At 36.3% G+C, this 17271-nt stretch overlaps 1 protein-coding gene across 2 annotated transcripts in view; it reads right to left on the reverse strand.

Annotated features, from left to right (window-relative positions):
- The window catches only part of BTBD10 (BTB domain containing 10), a 71866-nt gene that overhangs the window by 40621 nt on the left and 13974 nt on the right, over positions 1–17271 (reverse strand). Inside the window, exon 1 of one of the 2 annotated variants that reach the window (XM_082845262.1) lies at positions 4837–5035. The exons of the other annotated variant lie outside the window; for it this stretch is intronic. Coding sequence (XP_082701388.1) covers positions 4837–4937 — 101 coding nt within the window. The 5' untranslated portion in view covers positions 4938–5035. Of the gene's footprint in view, positions 1–4836; positions 5036–17271 lie in introns of those variants that run through there. 2 annotated transcript variants of the gene reach the window in all.

Genomic DNA, 17271 nt, shown 5'->3' on the forward strand with positions numbered 1-17271 from the left:
ACTGACAATCAAGACATATGATCTTTAACATTCAGAAACATAAATGATCATAATGAAACAAAGGCTAAACATATCTCTCTCAACCTCTCTCATATATGTATAGAATTATAAGCCAGCATTATCATGTAATAAATGAATACACACCTTACTTTAGTATATGCCAAGGCAGACACACAAAAACAAGAAAAAAATTTTGAAATCAGAGTATAAAGGGACTCTGCTTTTTCAAACAATGCAGCACTGAAAGCCAGGTCAGCATCCTTGGGCATTACTAGGAAACTTTAGCACATCTGATATTTCCATCATCTTCAGAATTCCTCTGAACAATGAGAAAATTTCCCAGTCACCCTACCTCACCTGTCTACAGACTTCCTTTAGCTTTCCTCCCTCTACTGTGCAATAATGCTATTGAGGTTATTTAGGCTTTAAATGTTCAGAAATACAACCCCCGCTATATATTAATTCAGTTTATTTTCTCACAGACACTGACTCAGCCGTGGGTTGTGCAGCACTGACGTTTCTAACCAAACAGCATCGTGTGAGCTGTGATCGTCCCACTTCTCCATCTTTGTGCAGTGATTGGATATTGTAACTGATAGACAGGATGAAGAAAACTCAGGAGATGAGGGCTTAGTGATATGTAGATATGTTGCCAAATGCCATCTGTAAAGCTAATTCTAGCTCTGCCAGCTTGCCAGGTTTTAGAAAACTAGGATGCAGCTAACTTTCTTTTTTCCTTTCAATATTTTATTGTGTACCTATTCTGGGCAGTAAAACTTCTCTTTAGAACTGAAGAGAAAATATTATCTGTACTTTAAGAACCCACTAAGGAACTACTCTTTAAAGCAACCAAACTTTTCCATTTCTAAACTGCTGCTAGGACTAAAGAGTGACTTAAAAAGGAAAATGGAAAGCTCAATCTTCGTGCAGTCTCAGAAGAAAGGAGCATGCGTACTTCTATGTGAGAATGAACCCCTTGCGGCAAAGTCTGATATTGAACGTATGATGCATTTGTCTTTAGTAACCTGAGCAGATTGCAGATCTGAGTTTTAAATAGTTGTATTCGACCCAATTCAAATATGCAAGAGCTTTTAGCATATTGTCACTCTAGGGCATTTTAACATCAGTTACACAGAAAAGGTGCTCTTTCTTTTTCCTTTTTAAATAGCAAAAACTCTCCTAATTTAAAGAAAGTTGTCATAACTCAAGCCAAATAAACTTCAACTGAAATGATCTTTAACCTCTCAGCAAGCTACCAAACCCCTCAATATAAGTATTAACTATACAACTACTAGTCAGAAAGAAATAAAGTTCAGTAATTTTTCAGCTATCTAATTCATTTGTATGCACTTGCAGAGGAATCGCAGGCACCCTGAGATCAGTTTCCCTGCCTTGTCTTTTATATCAGAGTTATACCTATTAAGTCTACATTCAAAGAAACATCAGAAAAGAAAGTACCTTAAAGTTGTATTAGGTAAAAGAGAAACCATAACCCAATGCCCACCAAACCCTCAAACCTCCAAGGTAAGTACATGTATATAGTAGTTATTATTGTTACCTTTATAATTTAAGAAATTTATTTTTATCCTTGCTAATAAGGAAAGGTAAAGGGGGAAAAAATCAAAGGAAAAACATTTTAGAAAGCAGGCTATTCCAATATGTGAACAGAACAAAAAGCAAATTTAAATAACTTTTTTGAAAATCCTCAAAAACTGAACCAATAAAGTATGCTTATTTCTTTATTGCTAAAGGCTGAATGTTTTTATTTTCAAAATTCATCTGTTGATATGTATTCCCCCAACGTGATGGTATATGGAGGGGAGGTGATTAGCTCATGAGGGCAGAGCCTTCATGAATGGGACTAATACCTTTATAAAAGAGATCCCAGAAAGATCCCTAGTCCCTTCTACCATATGAGGACACAGCAAAAAGAGGGGTGGTCTGAAGCAGGAAGCAAGCCCTTACCAGATACCAAATGTGCCAGTGCCTTGATTTTGGACTTCCCAGCCTCCAGAACCATGTGAAATAAATTTCTGTTGTTTATAATACAGCCACTCAGTCCATGGTATTCTGTTATAGCAGCCTTAACAGACTGACACATTTAGTTTTTGTAAATTTAAATCCCCAATTCTGTTTGAGGTGGCAACGGGAGCACTTATATTTCTCAGTCTCCATAATCCAGAGATGACCATATAACACAGTTCTAGACAATGATTTATTGATATAAGCAGAATCCCGCTGGAAATTTCTGAGAAATTTAATTTCCTGATATAAATGAAACCTCTTTCCCATCGTCCCCGTCTCCCTTCCTCCTCCTCCTCCTTGTCTGGAAGGTGGACATGACAGTTGGAACTATGGTAAGCCATCTTGTGATTGTGAGGAAACACCAAGAAAAATCAAAGACCTTTGACCCTAATATACTGAAGCCTTTTTGTGTACAAGAAAAATAAACCCCTAAGTTAAGCCAGTGTTTAATCTGGCTTCCTTCTACTCAAACATCCCTAAATAAAATACACAAGATTCAGAAAAAGGATGCGGGTAGGTAGAAGTATAGATGAAACAAAATCAGCCATGAGTTGATAACTTGAAGCTGGGGAACGGATACATAGGGGTTCATTATACCTGTTCTCTCTACTGTATATGTATTTTAAATGTATCACAATAAGTTATTCAAAATTTTTAAAAATAAAAAGAAGAAGCTTGTTTATAAATTCTAGCTTTGTCATTTATAAGTTGGATGGCCTTGGGCAAGTTTATTAACCTCATTTTTTTCATCTGTTAAATGGGGACAGTAATACTATTCACAGAGCTCTACCTTTAGATCCAGTCAAGGTAATCTCCAGAAGGTCCCTGGCAGGAATGCCCTCCATCTACCTAACCATCCAAGGATTAGTTCAAGTCTCATTTTCACCTGTTCAGACTGACACTGATTCCTTCTCTGAACTCTTATTTTACTGCAACTCACTACCACAGTTTAGTGCTCTATTGTCCTCTAATTGTTCCATACGTGGATATTAAAGCATTCCATGATGGTACCCTGACGAACTACTTAATCTCTCCTGAAATGAGCACAGGTTCTCAAGAATACTTGCTGCTGTTAGTTTTTAATTCTGCTCAATTAATTTACTATTAATTCAAAAGCTACCATTTTAAAAAAGTCAAATTGAATATATTTTTAAAGCATCTGAAGTTACATGTTTGTAAGTTCATAGGAACAAGAGGTCCCAAAAAGTAAACTGTTTTCCCTTGGGAAGTTTTTCCATGAATGAGGTTAAGATAAGGTCAAAGGATTTCACGGTCTTTCCATTAAAAAAAAAAATCAATACATTGGTATTCATTTACTTCTCTAATATTTTTCACTTAAACAACCAATACTACTGCAATCTTTTTTAAAAAGAGCACCAAAAAGATACTGATGCTATAGAAATCAAGAAGAGCTATGATAACTGTTTTTACTGAAGTAAAATAACAGTAATTTTAAAAGTACTGTTTTTTAATAAACATTTCCCATTGTATGCCCACAGCTTTTATAAAGCAAACAATAGTTTATTTTCACCTTGTCACGACTTCATATACAACAAAGTCTTGTACATCAGTAGAAAAATATTAAGAACTAGCAAGGATAAGATATAATTCACCTGAAAAAATGTATATAACATCAGATATAAATAAAGCCCCATATTTAATGAGATAAAACCAATATCTCTTTAATCTCAAAGACAAAATAAATATCCATGTAAAACAGGACGGAGAAAAAGAACTAGAGCACCAATTGAAGGACACACACACACACACACAAACACACCAAAAAAACAAATAAACCAAAAAACACACCACTGGTGTGTACTTATAAATAAATAAAGTCAACTCAACGTCTTCATTTTAGACCTCACCACATTAAAAGTCCACAATAAAGGTACACATCTTGTCAGGAGACTTAAATAGTACTAGTCACTCATATTTTCTAGCCATGTATATAACTTAATAAAAGTAGCTGAATCATTTCTTTAAAATTACAAAAAGGATTTCAGTATCACGGCATGTTTTTATTCTTTTTCAATAAAGCTGGTATTAGTTATCAGTGATCAGGAGAATTTTACATTCAAGTAAGTTAAACGTTCAATAATATCCCCTAAGTAAATGTTCATAAAGCACAACTCTCTATGAAAACATGCTTACATATCCACATTATGTGAGGTTTATGAGGTGTCAACACCTTAAAATATCAGATCATAAAGTGTTCTAAACGAGGTGTTCCCCGTAAGTCACATAGCACAAAATGAAAGCTTTAAAAATAATGTATAAATGGGCTGAAACTTTTCAACTGAATTTCACTTAATGCAGCAAACTTTAAATGAACCAGGCAAGTCACTGATGGACTGATTTTACTATTAGGATCACAATGATAACACAACATAATTTCACATAGTTAAAAATGTACAGAGGCACAGACTGACAAAAGCCTATAAATTATCATACACAATGTATTTAGAGCACAAAATAAATTCGTATTAGAGAGTTTTAAATACAAAGAGTTAACCTGATTTGCCAGACTTCCCAGTTTAATGAACTATAGCATTTATTCATGGGGTCAACTAAGGATATTTTAGCATTATTTAGAAACAGAAATTAAAATTCATATAAATACAAATATAAGAAAATCAAAATGAAAAACTGTTTCCCTCAAAGTTATTTAAGGAGAAATGCAAACATTCATATATTTTGTAAACTGGCTCCCATCCTGACAGTACTTGGCCACACCAAATGCAGTTTGATTCTTCATAAAAATCAGTTTTAGCAGAGCTTTGACATGTGAAATACATACTTTCTACCTACCTTGAATGTTTATAAAGTTTACGAGGTCTACTATGCAATTTCCGATCCCAATTCTCTGGATCACTGGAGTTACTGTCATAAGGATGAGGCCGTCCTGCCATCCCACTTCAAGCTTCCTCACACTACTGCTCTGAAAGCACACATGAAGCACCCATAACCTACATAAAAGAGTAGTGTTGACCTTTAAATCTATTCCATGCAGAGTAAGTCACAGAATTTTGTATCCTTTCTGACATTACTGTGACATTTTTTAAAGTGATGAACAGGATTATAAAACATCAGACACACAAAATGCCACAAATCGGATTAAAATAAACACCAAAAGCCTTTTTAGGTACTTTTCATTTGATTATTCGATTAAATTTGTTACTCCTATACAACATTTTAATAATGTGCTATTTGTATTTAGTAAACATACTTATTGACATTTGGGTACCTCATGTTTCCAAACATCAATACAGAACCAAAAGAGACAAAAACAACTCCACAGAATGATTCTTTCAGACAAAATTTCATTTGGAACACATTTCTTAATCACTAAAATTTTAAGATACTTAACAAAGCATCTAGTAAGACCAGATAACAATGTTGTTATTTCTTTAACCAAGTTAAAGACCATGAATAGAAATTTAATATTTGTTCAAAACTAAAAGTATGCAAACATCCTGATGTTTCCTTACAGTGCAATTATCAAAAAACATTTTATCAATATGATTCATGTATTTTATGCCTTTTCATATGTGAGGCTTATGACTGTTAGTTCTACTACAGTCCTGTAAAATTATAGAACTCACTTAACAACAGCTTTACGAAATACCTGAACTAAGCACTTTAAAGTATATTCACTACCCAATTTAATCTTCACAATCAACTTACAAGGTAGGTATTATACTCCCCATATACAGAACAGAAAACAGTCTGAGAAGGTTAGTAACTTTGCCAAAGGTCACAATGTTGGTCAACAGCAGGATTATAAAGAACAATGAGAATTTATTACTATATAGCATGAAGTCTTGATCTTGAAAAATGCTCAGACTAGAGTATTCTGTTTAGAAATAGTAGGTCAGATTTGACTTTTAGAGATTGCAAACACCAAAAGAAAAAACAAATGAGGTTAAACAATTTGAACAGTTATGTAAACTGAATTAGAACCCAGGTTTCCTGACACTCACTTCTGTATGCTTTGTATATACTTTTCCAAGCCAGATTTGATAGAGGGAAGGGAGGAGGGATTTATGCATTAAAGTCAAAGGGATGAGAGGTAATGGGATGGATGCCTACATTCTCCATCCAAAAAAAAAGTCAAAGGGAATCCAGAATTGAGAAAATACTGTACCTCACTGAATTGTATAGATTATGCCAGTACAATTTCACCAAAAAATGCCAAAGATAAACTCATGAAAATTGTGAGTCTATCTCAGAGCTCATTAAAAGAAACACTTTTATTTTAGAGAAACTATTTTGCTACTTTAGAATTTTTTTCTTAATAGTTAACTTAGTACTTTCTTTCCAAAAACAACTGAAAAATCTAATAATAAATTAACATTTTAATATAATAAATATGTAAATAAGTAGCTCAAAGAGTGAAATAAAAATAATAAAGGGGGAAGGAGGAGAACTGTACAATGGCTAATTCAAATTCCTTAGCAAATGATGCAGTTTATTTGCTGAATACTCCTGGAAAAGGAAACCTTTCCTGAAGGATCGCTGAATGACTGATTAAAAATCAGTCAGATGTTAAATGAACATAAAAACCACAAATTGTTATGAAAACAAATAAAATCTCAATTTCATTTAATTAGAAAAATAAAAATGTGTTTACTAAATAAGAAACACTTTAAAACTTCAATTTGGTATTATAGCTAGTTATCTGTCTTGAAAAGATGAGGCAGAAGAGAAGGGTGAAAAAGAATAAATCAGAGAGACAAAGCAGGAAGTCAGTTAGGAAAAAATGGTCACAGACCAAGAGAGACCAAAAAGGTAAAAAAGAATAGTAGGGAAAACTGATAAGGAGGGAAATGAAAGATGTAGAGGCTTAGCAGGTTATGTAGAATGAGATTTAGAGCATTTTCTCCTTACTGGATAGGTCTTCCAATAAGCTATTTCAGGCATTAGCATTTCCTTAAAGGGCACATTAGCTCCTAACCCTTAACTGTAAGACACACCCTTCGGGAAACCCACAGAAGACCACTGAGTAAAGAATAATCCTAAACCATGGGAGACAGTGACTAAAAAAATACAACCACAAGGAATGAATAAGGTAAATTCCAATTCATATTTTCCACTATTTTACAGTGGGTGGCACATATCTAGTAGCTGGGAAATATCAGTATGAATTCCTAATCAATCCTACTGAAATTAACAACATGTACATTATAGCCAGCCACAAGAAAGTAAAGAATGTTCAGATGAAGGCTATCGAAAAAGTCAACTAGAAAATCGTGTTTACATTTCACTTGTCAATAAAATTTGAGTATCACCATGTGAAGGATTTCACCCCACTCCTCACTCCCAATAGCAAGGGTACAAACAAAAAAGAAGTGAAATTCAAGTTAAGGTAGCTGGAAAAAATATGCCTGTGTTTGCCTACACATGCTAGCACATTTTTAAATGCTACAGATTTAACTACAAACAAATAAAAAGCATACGACACACATTATATACTATTTTGAAACATCTAATGATCTATATTTTAACCAATCTCTACGCCATACTCAGTGACATTATATTAATCTTATTTCACTCACTCACTCATTTATTCATTCATTCATGTACTTATTGAACAGCTAATATAACATGCCAAGAAATTTACACATGCTAAAAGCAAGCTGGATGTCGTTCTTCTGCTCAAAAAACCTCACCCTAGCATGGGGAGAAAAGACTCCACTAACAGCTCTATACCACTTACTTGTGTATCTCTCCTACCTGGGTAGTCTTGCATTGTTACCCCACCCTCCAACCCCATATCCTGGGTGTTCTTTGGGATTCCATCTTCATCTGCTGGGTCCAGGGAGACAGCAAAGAAATAGGATCAAACCCTTGAGAACACCAGGTTTTACACATAACATACAATGAATCAAAAATCTTGAAGTCATCCTTGACCTCTCCTTTCCCAACATCAAGTCTAACTTCAAATTTTTCTTTTGACTCCTTCTCTTCCTTATCAATCATAAGGCTGCTGTCTTCATTTAAACCCTTAATAGCTAAGAATAAGCCTCTTACTTGACCTCTTTACCCCATTCGATTCCATATTAGCTCTGCTATAATCAGAATTATCTTTCTAAAAACTTTTAATGGCTCTTCATTTCCTGATCTGAACTCCATACCATAAAAAGTTCTTCAAAATCTGACACTTGGATCCCCAATGTCTACTTTATATTAGGCAAATTAAAGATCTGGTTTGGATCTTGTAATCACCAAAAAATAATTTCTGGACTACTGGAAACAAAGTTCTTAGACAATATGTAACAATTCATTACTAATATTTTTAGGCATGACAGAAGTAATGTAAATTCTAAATAATCTAGAAATAATCCATACAGAGGCTGGAACAATTGGGCCTATTGGCTAGAGACATACATTCAGGAAACTGCCAAAAGTCAATTGGGAAAGAGTGCGTCGATTGCTTCTCCTTCTCTTGGATATTACTACCTTTAAAACAGGAGGGGGGTGGGGGTAGGAAGAGACAGAATCTTCAAGACTACAGTATCATAAGTAAGTACTCCCAGGGACACTATTTCCAGGCACTATTAATTAATGGCAATGACCCACAGAAGACCTTAAAAAAAAAAAAAACAGGACAGTGTCCAGAGACAATTTATGCTGTCCTTCCTGTTATCAATGTGCTAGGAAGATTACATACTTTCTCCTATTTAAAGCTCAAAACAACCCAATATTACTATCCTGTTTCATAGATGAGGAAATCTTAGGGCTAAGATGAGAATCCCAGTCTAACTGAAAGCCCATGTTCTTTCCATACTGTAGCAAGTGAAGTACACAGAAATTCATATATTTGCTCCTTATTGCCAACAGATGTCACTTTTTTTTTTTTTTTTGCGGAGCACAGGCTCCGGACGTGCAGGCTCAGCGGCCATGGCTCACGGGCCCAGCCGCTCCACAGCATGTGGGATCTTCCCGGACAGGGGCACGAACCCGTGTCCCCTGCATCGGCAGGCGGACTCTCAACCACTGCGCCACCAGGGAAGCCCCAGATGTCACTTTTAAACACAGCCATCTTGTGGCTTTGTGCAAACTACTGAGATCTCACTCTAAATAGTGTCATTACACAAGAGCTTTTCTGTTAAGTGAAATTATTTTTATCTCTCAAACTTGGCAAACAAAGTGTGTGGTGGTTACTGGAGAGAAAGACCTGATAGAGAGGGAAAAAAGTGAATAGAACAGAATCACATAGTGATACCAGGGCCAGACACCAAGGACTGCCTTCAGCTGCATAGAAAGCCAAATACCCAGAGGTGGGAGTGGGGAAGACTGACCAAGAGGTAGTCAAGAAGGCACCTGAGCTAGCAAAATGTCCTAAGGTAACCTGTCCTATATGGAAAAGACCAAAAGCAGCGATAGCCCCCCAGGGCAAATGAATCGCTTGAGATTGGCAGACTAAAAGAGCAAACACCTGAATGCTAGGGGTCTAGATGTAGGAAGAATTTCTGAAGGGCCAGAAACTTGAGGGATCATTTGATGAGCTTCTCTCCTTATAGGCATAAAAGAGAGACTGTACCAGCTTGAAGACACAAAATACATGATATAGATATAACTGTGAAAGAAAAAGAACAAGAGGAAGCAGCTTTTAAAAGGAACCAGAGGGATGAAAAGGAACCTCCTGCAAATGCAGCTGAGAGAATTGATCATGTGAGCCTCATACAGATAACAATTATTTAAATTTGGATTAAAAAAATTTTTAATTGTTTTATAGCATTTTTTTGGAAAGTGTCTCAAAGCATACAGTAGTAAAAAAAAGAGCTTACTCTTTTTTTTTTGGCAGTACGCGGGCCTCTCACTGTTGTGGCCTCTCCCGTTGCGGAGCACAGGCTCCGGACGCGCAGGCTCAGTGGCCATGGCTCACAGGCCCAGCCAGTCCGCAGCATGTGGGATCTTCCCGGACCGGGGCACGAACCCACGTCCCCTGCATCGGCAGGCAGACTCTCAACCACTGCGCCACCAGGGAAGCCCAAAAGAGGTTACTCTTGAAAAACTCCAACTGGAAGGGTACAGAACCATGAGATCAGCTTTAAGTTTTTATGCTGAGAGCCCTCCCCACCCCCTACAAATATGGTGAAGGCAGCCACACAGCTCAAAGTGGTAGAGAAAATAATTCAGGGCTGGAAGTGCAGCTGGAAATTTAAGGCAGACATACTGGGAATGAAAGAACCACAGAAGCGTAAAAATCTGAGCATAAACTCTGCTCAGTTAAATTACACACGCATGGGGGGAGACCCCAGGTAGCCCCTATGGTGGATTATAGAAGAATTGAAAGCTACAGGGCGTAAGATCTATGAATTTGATGCTTTTTAAACTGAATGTATTCCCCAACCATACAGCCAAAGCAGCAGAAAGCTGAAGCCCTTACTGGCTTGGGATGTCAGAGAGCAGAGACCACTACAGAAAGACAAAATAGATACTAGGAGGGAATCCCCAGAAGTAGAGGAACCACAAGGCAGATCAGCTCCAAAATCTGAGTATAATCTCTGCCCAAATTTTTGGCTGACCACCAAACTACACAGGTGCAAGAGAACACTAACCCTTACCCCACTCCCCAGGAGACCAAGCTAAAAAAACAAGTAGCTGGAAGAAAAGAACTGAGCACAGATATCAGCTGTCTCATACTGTGTAGGAAACAAAGTATGCAGATTGAGTCCAGGCAAGTTAATGGTCCACTAGAACAGAAACCCCCTGGGCTTCCCTGGTGGCACAGTGGTTAAGAAACCTCCTGCCAATGCAGGGGACACAGGTTGAAGACCTGGTCCGGGAAGATCCCACATGCCGCAGAGCAACTAAGCCCATGTGCCACAACTACTGAGCCTGCGCTCTAGAGCCCGTAAGCCACAACTACTGAGCCCGTGTGCCGCAACTACTGAAGCCCGCGCACCTAGAGCCTGCGCTCCGCAACAAGAGAGGCCACCACAATGAGAAGCCCACGTGCCGCAACGAAGAGACCCCCCCGCTGGCTGCAACTAGGGAAAGCCTGTGCACAGTAAGAAGACCCAATGCAGTCAAAAATAAATAAATAAATTTTTAAAATATACATTAAAAAAAAAAAACCCTGACAATCCTCAAAAGAACACCAAAAATTTCAACCAAAAATTACGAGATCCAAAGAAACAAGACGGTAAAAAGGCAGTCAATGGAAACTGACTCCAAGTAGGTCCAGATGTAGGATTTAGCAAATAAGGACTTCAAAGCACATATTATAAATATACTTAAACAATTACAGGAAAGTATATTCAAAGCATAAAACAAGAAAATGGTCTTAATGAGTGGCAGAAAGGGAATCTCAATAGATAAGTGAAAACAAAAAATGAAAACTCAGCTCTAGCTGAAAAGAACTAAAATGAAAAATCCATTAGATGGGCACAATAGCAGATGGAATGACCAAAAAACAAAAAAACAATCAAGGAACTTGAAAACTACCCAACCCATAGAATAAATTACCCAACCCATAGAATAAAGAGAAAGATTAAAGAAAAACAACAGCTCTGCAGACACAGATGGGACAGCATCTAATGATACAACATGTAAGTAACTGGAGTCACTACTAATACACTCAACAAAATGGAATCTCAAAAGCATTATGATAAATGAAAGAAGCAAGACTTAAAGGTTCCATACCATATGATTTCATTTATATAACATTGTCAGAAGGACAAAACTGTAGGGATTATAGATAGAGCAGCAAGAGGTTAGAGCGTAATAGCACAAGGTAATTCTGGGGGGTGATGGAATTATCTGTATCTGGATTGTGGTGGTGGTGGTAGTTACACAATTGTATGCCTCTGTCCAAACTCCTAAGAACGGTACACCAGAAAGAGAATTTTATTGCACTGAAATTTAAAAAGAAAAAAACAGCAGCAGAGATGTTTAATAAATATTTACAAATGTCAAACATATTAGCATGACATAATTAAAGCACTTTTGGATCAAAACCCCCACATCACACTGCCCCCCTTACCATCCCAAGCATACTTAATCCACAGCCACCCTCCCACTGCCGTAAATGACACACACACATTTTTGATCATGAAAACTGGTGAGAATTTTTCTACTTCTGCCACAATAGTAAGTGACTTAGAGAAAAGGTTTCGGAATCAGATAAAACTAAGTTGTATGACTTTGTACAAGCTTCTTAACCTCTAAGACCTCAATTTCCTTAAATGTGAAATGAAGAAAATAATACAATTCTCTTTACCATTATTTTATCTATTACTAATATAACTGCCAATCAAATTATTATAAAGAATAAATAAGACAGGACACCTTATATAATAACACAGTGCTGGGCACATTGCTGACTTTCTCTAGTAGACTACCAAATACAAATTTTGCATAATATTTCATTAGTTCATTTATAACTTTCCATTTGCCTTTTGAGATCACCAGAGACGATGAGAATTCCTAGACAGTCGCTCAACATTTACTGAGCATCTATAATGTGCTAGATGGCTGGAATAAAAAAGTGAATATGATATCATCCATGTCCTGGTTTAAATAATAATTATAAAATAATCACAACACAGGGAACAGGGGAAGAATGAGTGAGGATACGATTTCTACTCATTTTGAGTTTTCCCAATTTCTCCAAGGTACACCTGACCTTCCCCTGTTCTACTGAACATTAAAATTTCCTTAGACTTTTACAGGGTCATCAAAGAGCCATGTACTTTGAACACAATAGCTGGCAACAGTTTCAGTAGCTAAATCAAAACCTTATGTCATCGGACTTCGCTGGTGGCGCAGTGGTTAAGAATCCGCCTGCCAACGCAGGGGACACACGTTCGAGCCTTAGTCTGGGAAGATCCCACATGCCGCGGAGCAACTAAGCCCACAAGCCACAACTACTGAGCCCGCACGCCTAAAGCCTGTGCTCCGCAACAAGAGAAGCCACCGCAATGAGAAGCCCCCACACCACAACGAAGAGTAGCCCCCACTCACCGCAACCAGAGAAAGACCACACGCAGTAGCAAGGACCCAACACAGCCATACGTACATATATACATAAATTAATTAATTAAAAAAAAACCTTATGTCATTCCTATAGTAACTATGATGTAAAACAAATATTTCACTCAGCTTAAAAGTAAATTTTAATCTCTGGAAGAACAGACAAATCATCCTAGTTTCTAACCTCTCTGAAAACTCCTTCAGTTATTTTTACCAGAATATTCTTGCTGTATCCAAGAAGCTTAAAATTAAATTTTTTCTCTCATTTGGACATAACAACCTCCTTTCTACATAACAAATTACCACAAACCCAGTGGCTTACAATACCATATACTATCTTAGTTTCTGTGGGTTAGGAATCCGGCATAGTTTAGCTGGGTCCTCTACAAGGCTACATCAAGGTGTCAACCATAATTACATCCTCATTTGGAGGCTCAATTGGGGAAGGATCCACTTCCAAGGTTACTGAGATTGTAACAATTCATTTCCTTATGGCAGTAGGATTCAAAGCCAATGATGTAGATAGTCAGTCTGCTAGCCAAATGGAGTCTTATGTAAGATAACTAGGAAAGTAACATTCCATTACCTTTAGCATATTCTTTTGGTTAGAAGGAGGTCACAAATTCTGCTCACACTCAAGGCGAGGGGATTATACAAAGGCACGAACACCAGGAGGCAGGGATCATGGGAACTACTTTAGGGTCTATCTTATTGTCCAACACATTCTGCCTAGGTACATCACTGAAAGTTTAAGATTCTGCTCAGCCCTTGTTTTAATTATACATACCACTATACTAACACACACACACACACACACACACAACACGTACATCTCTTTTATCTCCTTGACTTCACAGCACTACTTGTCACAGCAAAAACCTAGAACCAATCTAAATGTTCGCCAGAAATGAATTGGTTAAAAATTTCCACAGTATCATGCAACCAGTAAAAATGAGATACATAGTGATAAGAAAAACATTCCAAGATATAACGTTATGCTAAAAAGCACAGTACAGATATGTATTATGTACTCCAATATATTTTAAAAATATGTATGCAAACACTCATCAATGTTTTTATATGTTTTTTAAAATGTCTAGAAATAACACATAAAACTTCTAACTAGTTGCCTCTGAGGAAAGGCTGAAATGAGAGAAAGACTTACTTTTCATTGTATCTCTTATACTATTTGAATATACCATACATTGTTTTCATAATTGGGAAGGGGGGGCTACCGTTAAGTATTTGGAAATGGCTTTGATATCAAAATTTTCTTCCTTGTTTAATTTTACTGCTTAGCTATAGTTTTGTTTTTTGTTTCTGATTGCTTAAATACGGTCAATACATATAGTAGGGGAGGAAAAATATCTTTTTCCCCTACCCTTCTAAATTTTCAACTGGGATCCTTCTAACAAGACATATTAACAAGAGAAAAGCATACAAGTTTATTTAATGTAAACTTTACTCAACACTGGAGCCTTCATAAGCAAATGAAGGCCCGAAGAAACAAACCTGAGTGTTCTTATGCCAAGTTTGATGAAGACTGGAATATCATGGAAAGAGTATAGTAAATTGACAAAAACTTACTAGCATTATCTCTCGTTCAGATTTCTATGTTCCTTCACCTTTGGAGCTAAAGATGCTCCTTTCCTCTAGGTATAGGGACACCTCTCATGAGGGTTTTATGACCTGCTTTAGAGGCAGGTCAGAAGTTCCTCCAGCACATGCTGTTGCTCTAATTCCTTCTGCTTAAAATATTCAATATGTGAAGGTGCCATACTTTGGGGTAGCATGTTCTGAACTCCACCATTATGCACTGGTAGAATATGTTTCTGCCACATGTCTTCCCTTAAACTGTAAGACTCCTTGAGGGCAAGAACAAAGGATAACTCATATGTGTGTTCCCACAGCTTAGTATACACGCTATATGTAAACTTTTACAAAATGTTCTCATTAATAAAATTAAGATGAAAGAAACCAAAGGCATTTCATTTAACAGAATACACTAGAGAAGAGGAAATGCAAATTATGAAGATTTATAGGGAGTCTTTAACTTAGCTGCTTGTCTTTAAAAAGAATAATATTGTATAATCATACCCACCAATCACGTGAATCTCATCCTCAAACGAGCAAGAAGTATCTAATGCTAATACTTGCTCTTAGGAACTATACACTAAGAAAACGGTGTTAAAAGAGGGAACATAACAAATACCCCTGGAAACATTTTTAAAGATATTATCAAATGACTCCTAATATTCCCCAAAAGATTCCTCAAAGCTGCCTAAATCTCATAGAAGCACTTTCAAATGTCAAGACTTATATTTTTCTTATTTGCTGCAGTTAAAATAAGGCAAGTAAATAAAGCTGAGAACTTTATTCAGGATATTTTTGTATCCTGATTATATCAGTTAGATTATATCTGACTAAATTTTATGTAACTAGTTCCAGGATATCAAATTCAACTGACTTATGCTTTCATTCAAAATCTATTCATTGAGTACTTAGTACCTTTTCAGGCATTTTGCTAACTGCTAGGGATACACTAACAAACAGATTTAATAAAACTGCATGAATTTTCCACTAAAAGCAGGATACTTTGTCTATTTAAAGGAATTCCTTATCAAATCCACCAAAATGTAAGACTTCCAAAGTCAGCTCATATTCAGCCCTTGATCTTCCAGAGGTGACCTGGAGATAAAATCTCTGAGTTCATTGATTTTATTACTGTTATAGAATTTCTACTGAAATTTTGCTGATTTCTTGTTTAAGACATTAACACTTCAAGAACCATTTCATTTATTCCCCCACCCACCTTAAACAGCTCAATCAATGTTTGAAAATCTTTCCCTATCTTAGGCATTTTCTAAATACCTACATTACATAATTAGCATTATAATGAACTAGATGCTGTTTATAGTGCTAAATTCTTAAAACTCACTAAAAAGCATATATGATTTTTTTAATTTTCTAAAAAAACTTAATGTTTTATTTTCTATGCATATGTCCCTATTTTTCCTTTTCTTCTATGACTAACTAGTATTGCCTTCAAAACCGGAAACATCTTAGTTGAAGCAAATCACCTTGACGTAAAATTTAATATAGGCAAATCTCCAATAAGCTGATGAAGTGCCTAAATCAAAGGAGATTACATTCAACTCCTAAGAACCAGCACCCTTTAAACAAAGTCAGACTCAAACAATGTTTTATTTTTTCCTCCATGACCCTTTAAACAAAGTCAGACTCAAACAATGTTTTCTTTTTCCCTCTGAGAGGCTTTTTTAATAAGTTATATTTTTCATATAACTTTTAATATGCTGTTGCATTTTGACCCATTCATTAACCCATTACCTTCCATTCCTTTCAGATTTTTGCTTGTTTACCTGCCCTCAATTCAATAGGCTAGAAAAGGCCCTAAGTATGATTCAAGTTCTAGACTGAAGTATTACCCAACAGAACTTTGTCTGATAATGGAAATGTTCTACGTCTGCACTGTCCAAAAAGTAGCCACTAGCTACATGTAGCTATAAAACACCTGAAATGTACAATTGATGAAATGAATTTTCAATTTTCTATTTTAATTCACTTAAATTTGAATAGCCATATGTGGCTGTTACTTCCATATATGATAGAGTAATAAGCAATGACCAATACATATCAGAATGGGTTCCGAACAATAAGCTCAAACCATCCTCCTTTGGAAAGGTTACCAGACTGGTGGTAGGTATGAGATATGCCTCGGCACTAAATGAACTATACCAAAATATGCAGTGAGATTTTTCAAGCAGGATAGAGGTACAGGAGCTAGATGCTAGTATCTAATTCAGGAAGCCTTGGATAATAAGGTGGATTTTCATATACATTTTCTACGCTAATCCATATATCAAGCCTACAAGACACAAGAGGTATCCTCTATTATATAAAGGTGATTTCTTTTTAAAAACTGAGAAACTGGCTTAAAAGGATTATGTTATTTGCCTATGTCACATAGCTAATAAATAAACTAGGACTCAAATACATATCTGTACAGTCAAATTCAGTGCTTCTTCCACCATACTATACTGTCTCTCAAGTTTAATACACAACCCATCAAAACGCTATGCCCAGAAAATAAAAAGTGCTACTGGTCACATTTCAAATCACTAAGAGACAGATAGCTAGATGACAGATTCAAGGTTAGATAGAGAGGTTCTAAAATATTGATCAACTATTTCGGCAGAAGATCCTTTCCTTCCTCACATATTATCTATCCCAAATTCCACATTA

This window comes from Leucopleurus acutus (genome assembly GCF_964270905.1).
Source record: "Leucopleurus acutus genome assembly, chromosome: 8".
Classification (NCBI taxonomy): Eukaryota; Metazoa; Chordata; class Mammalia; order Artiodactyla; family Delphinidae; genus Leucopleurus; species Leucopleurus acutus.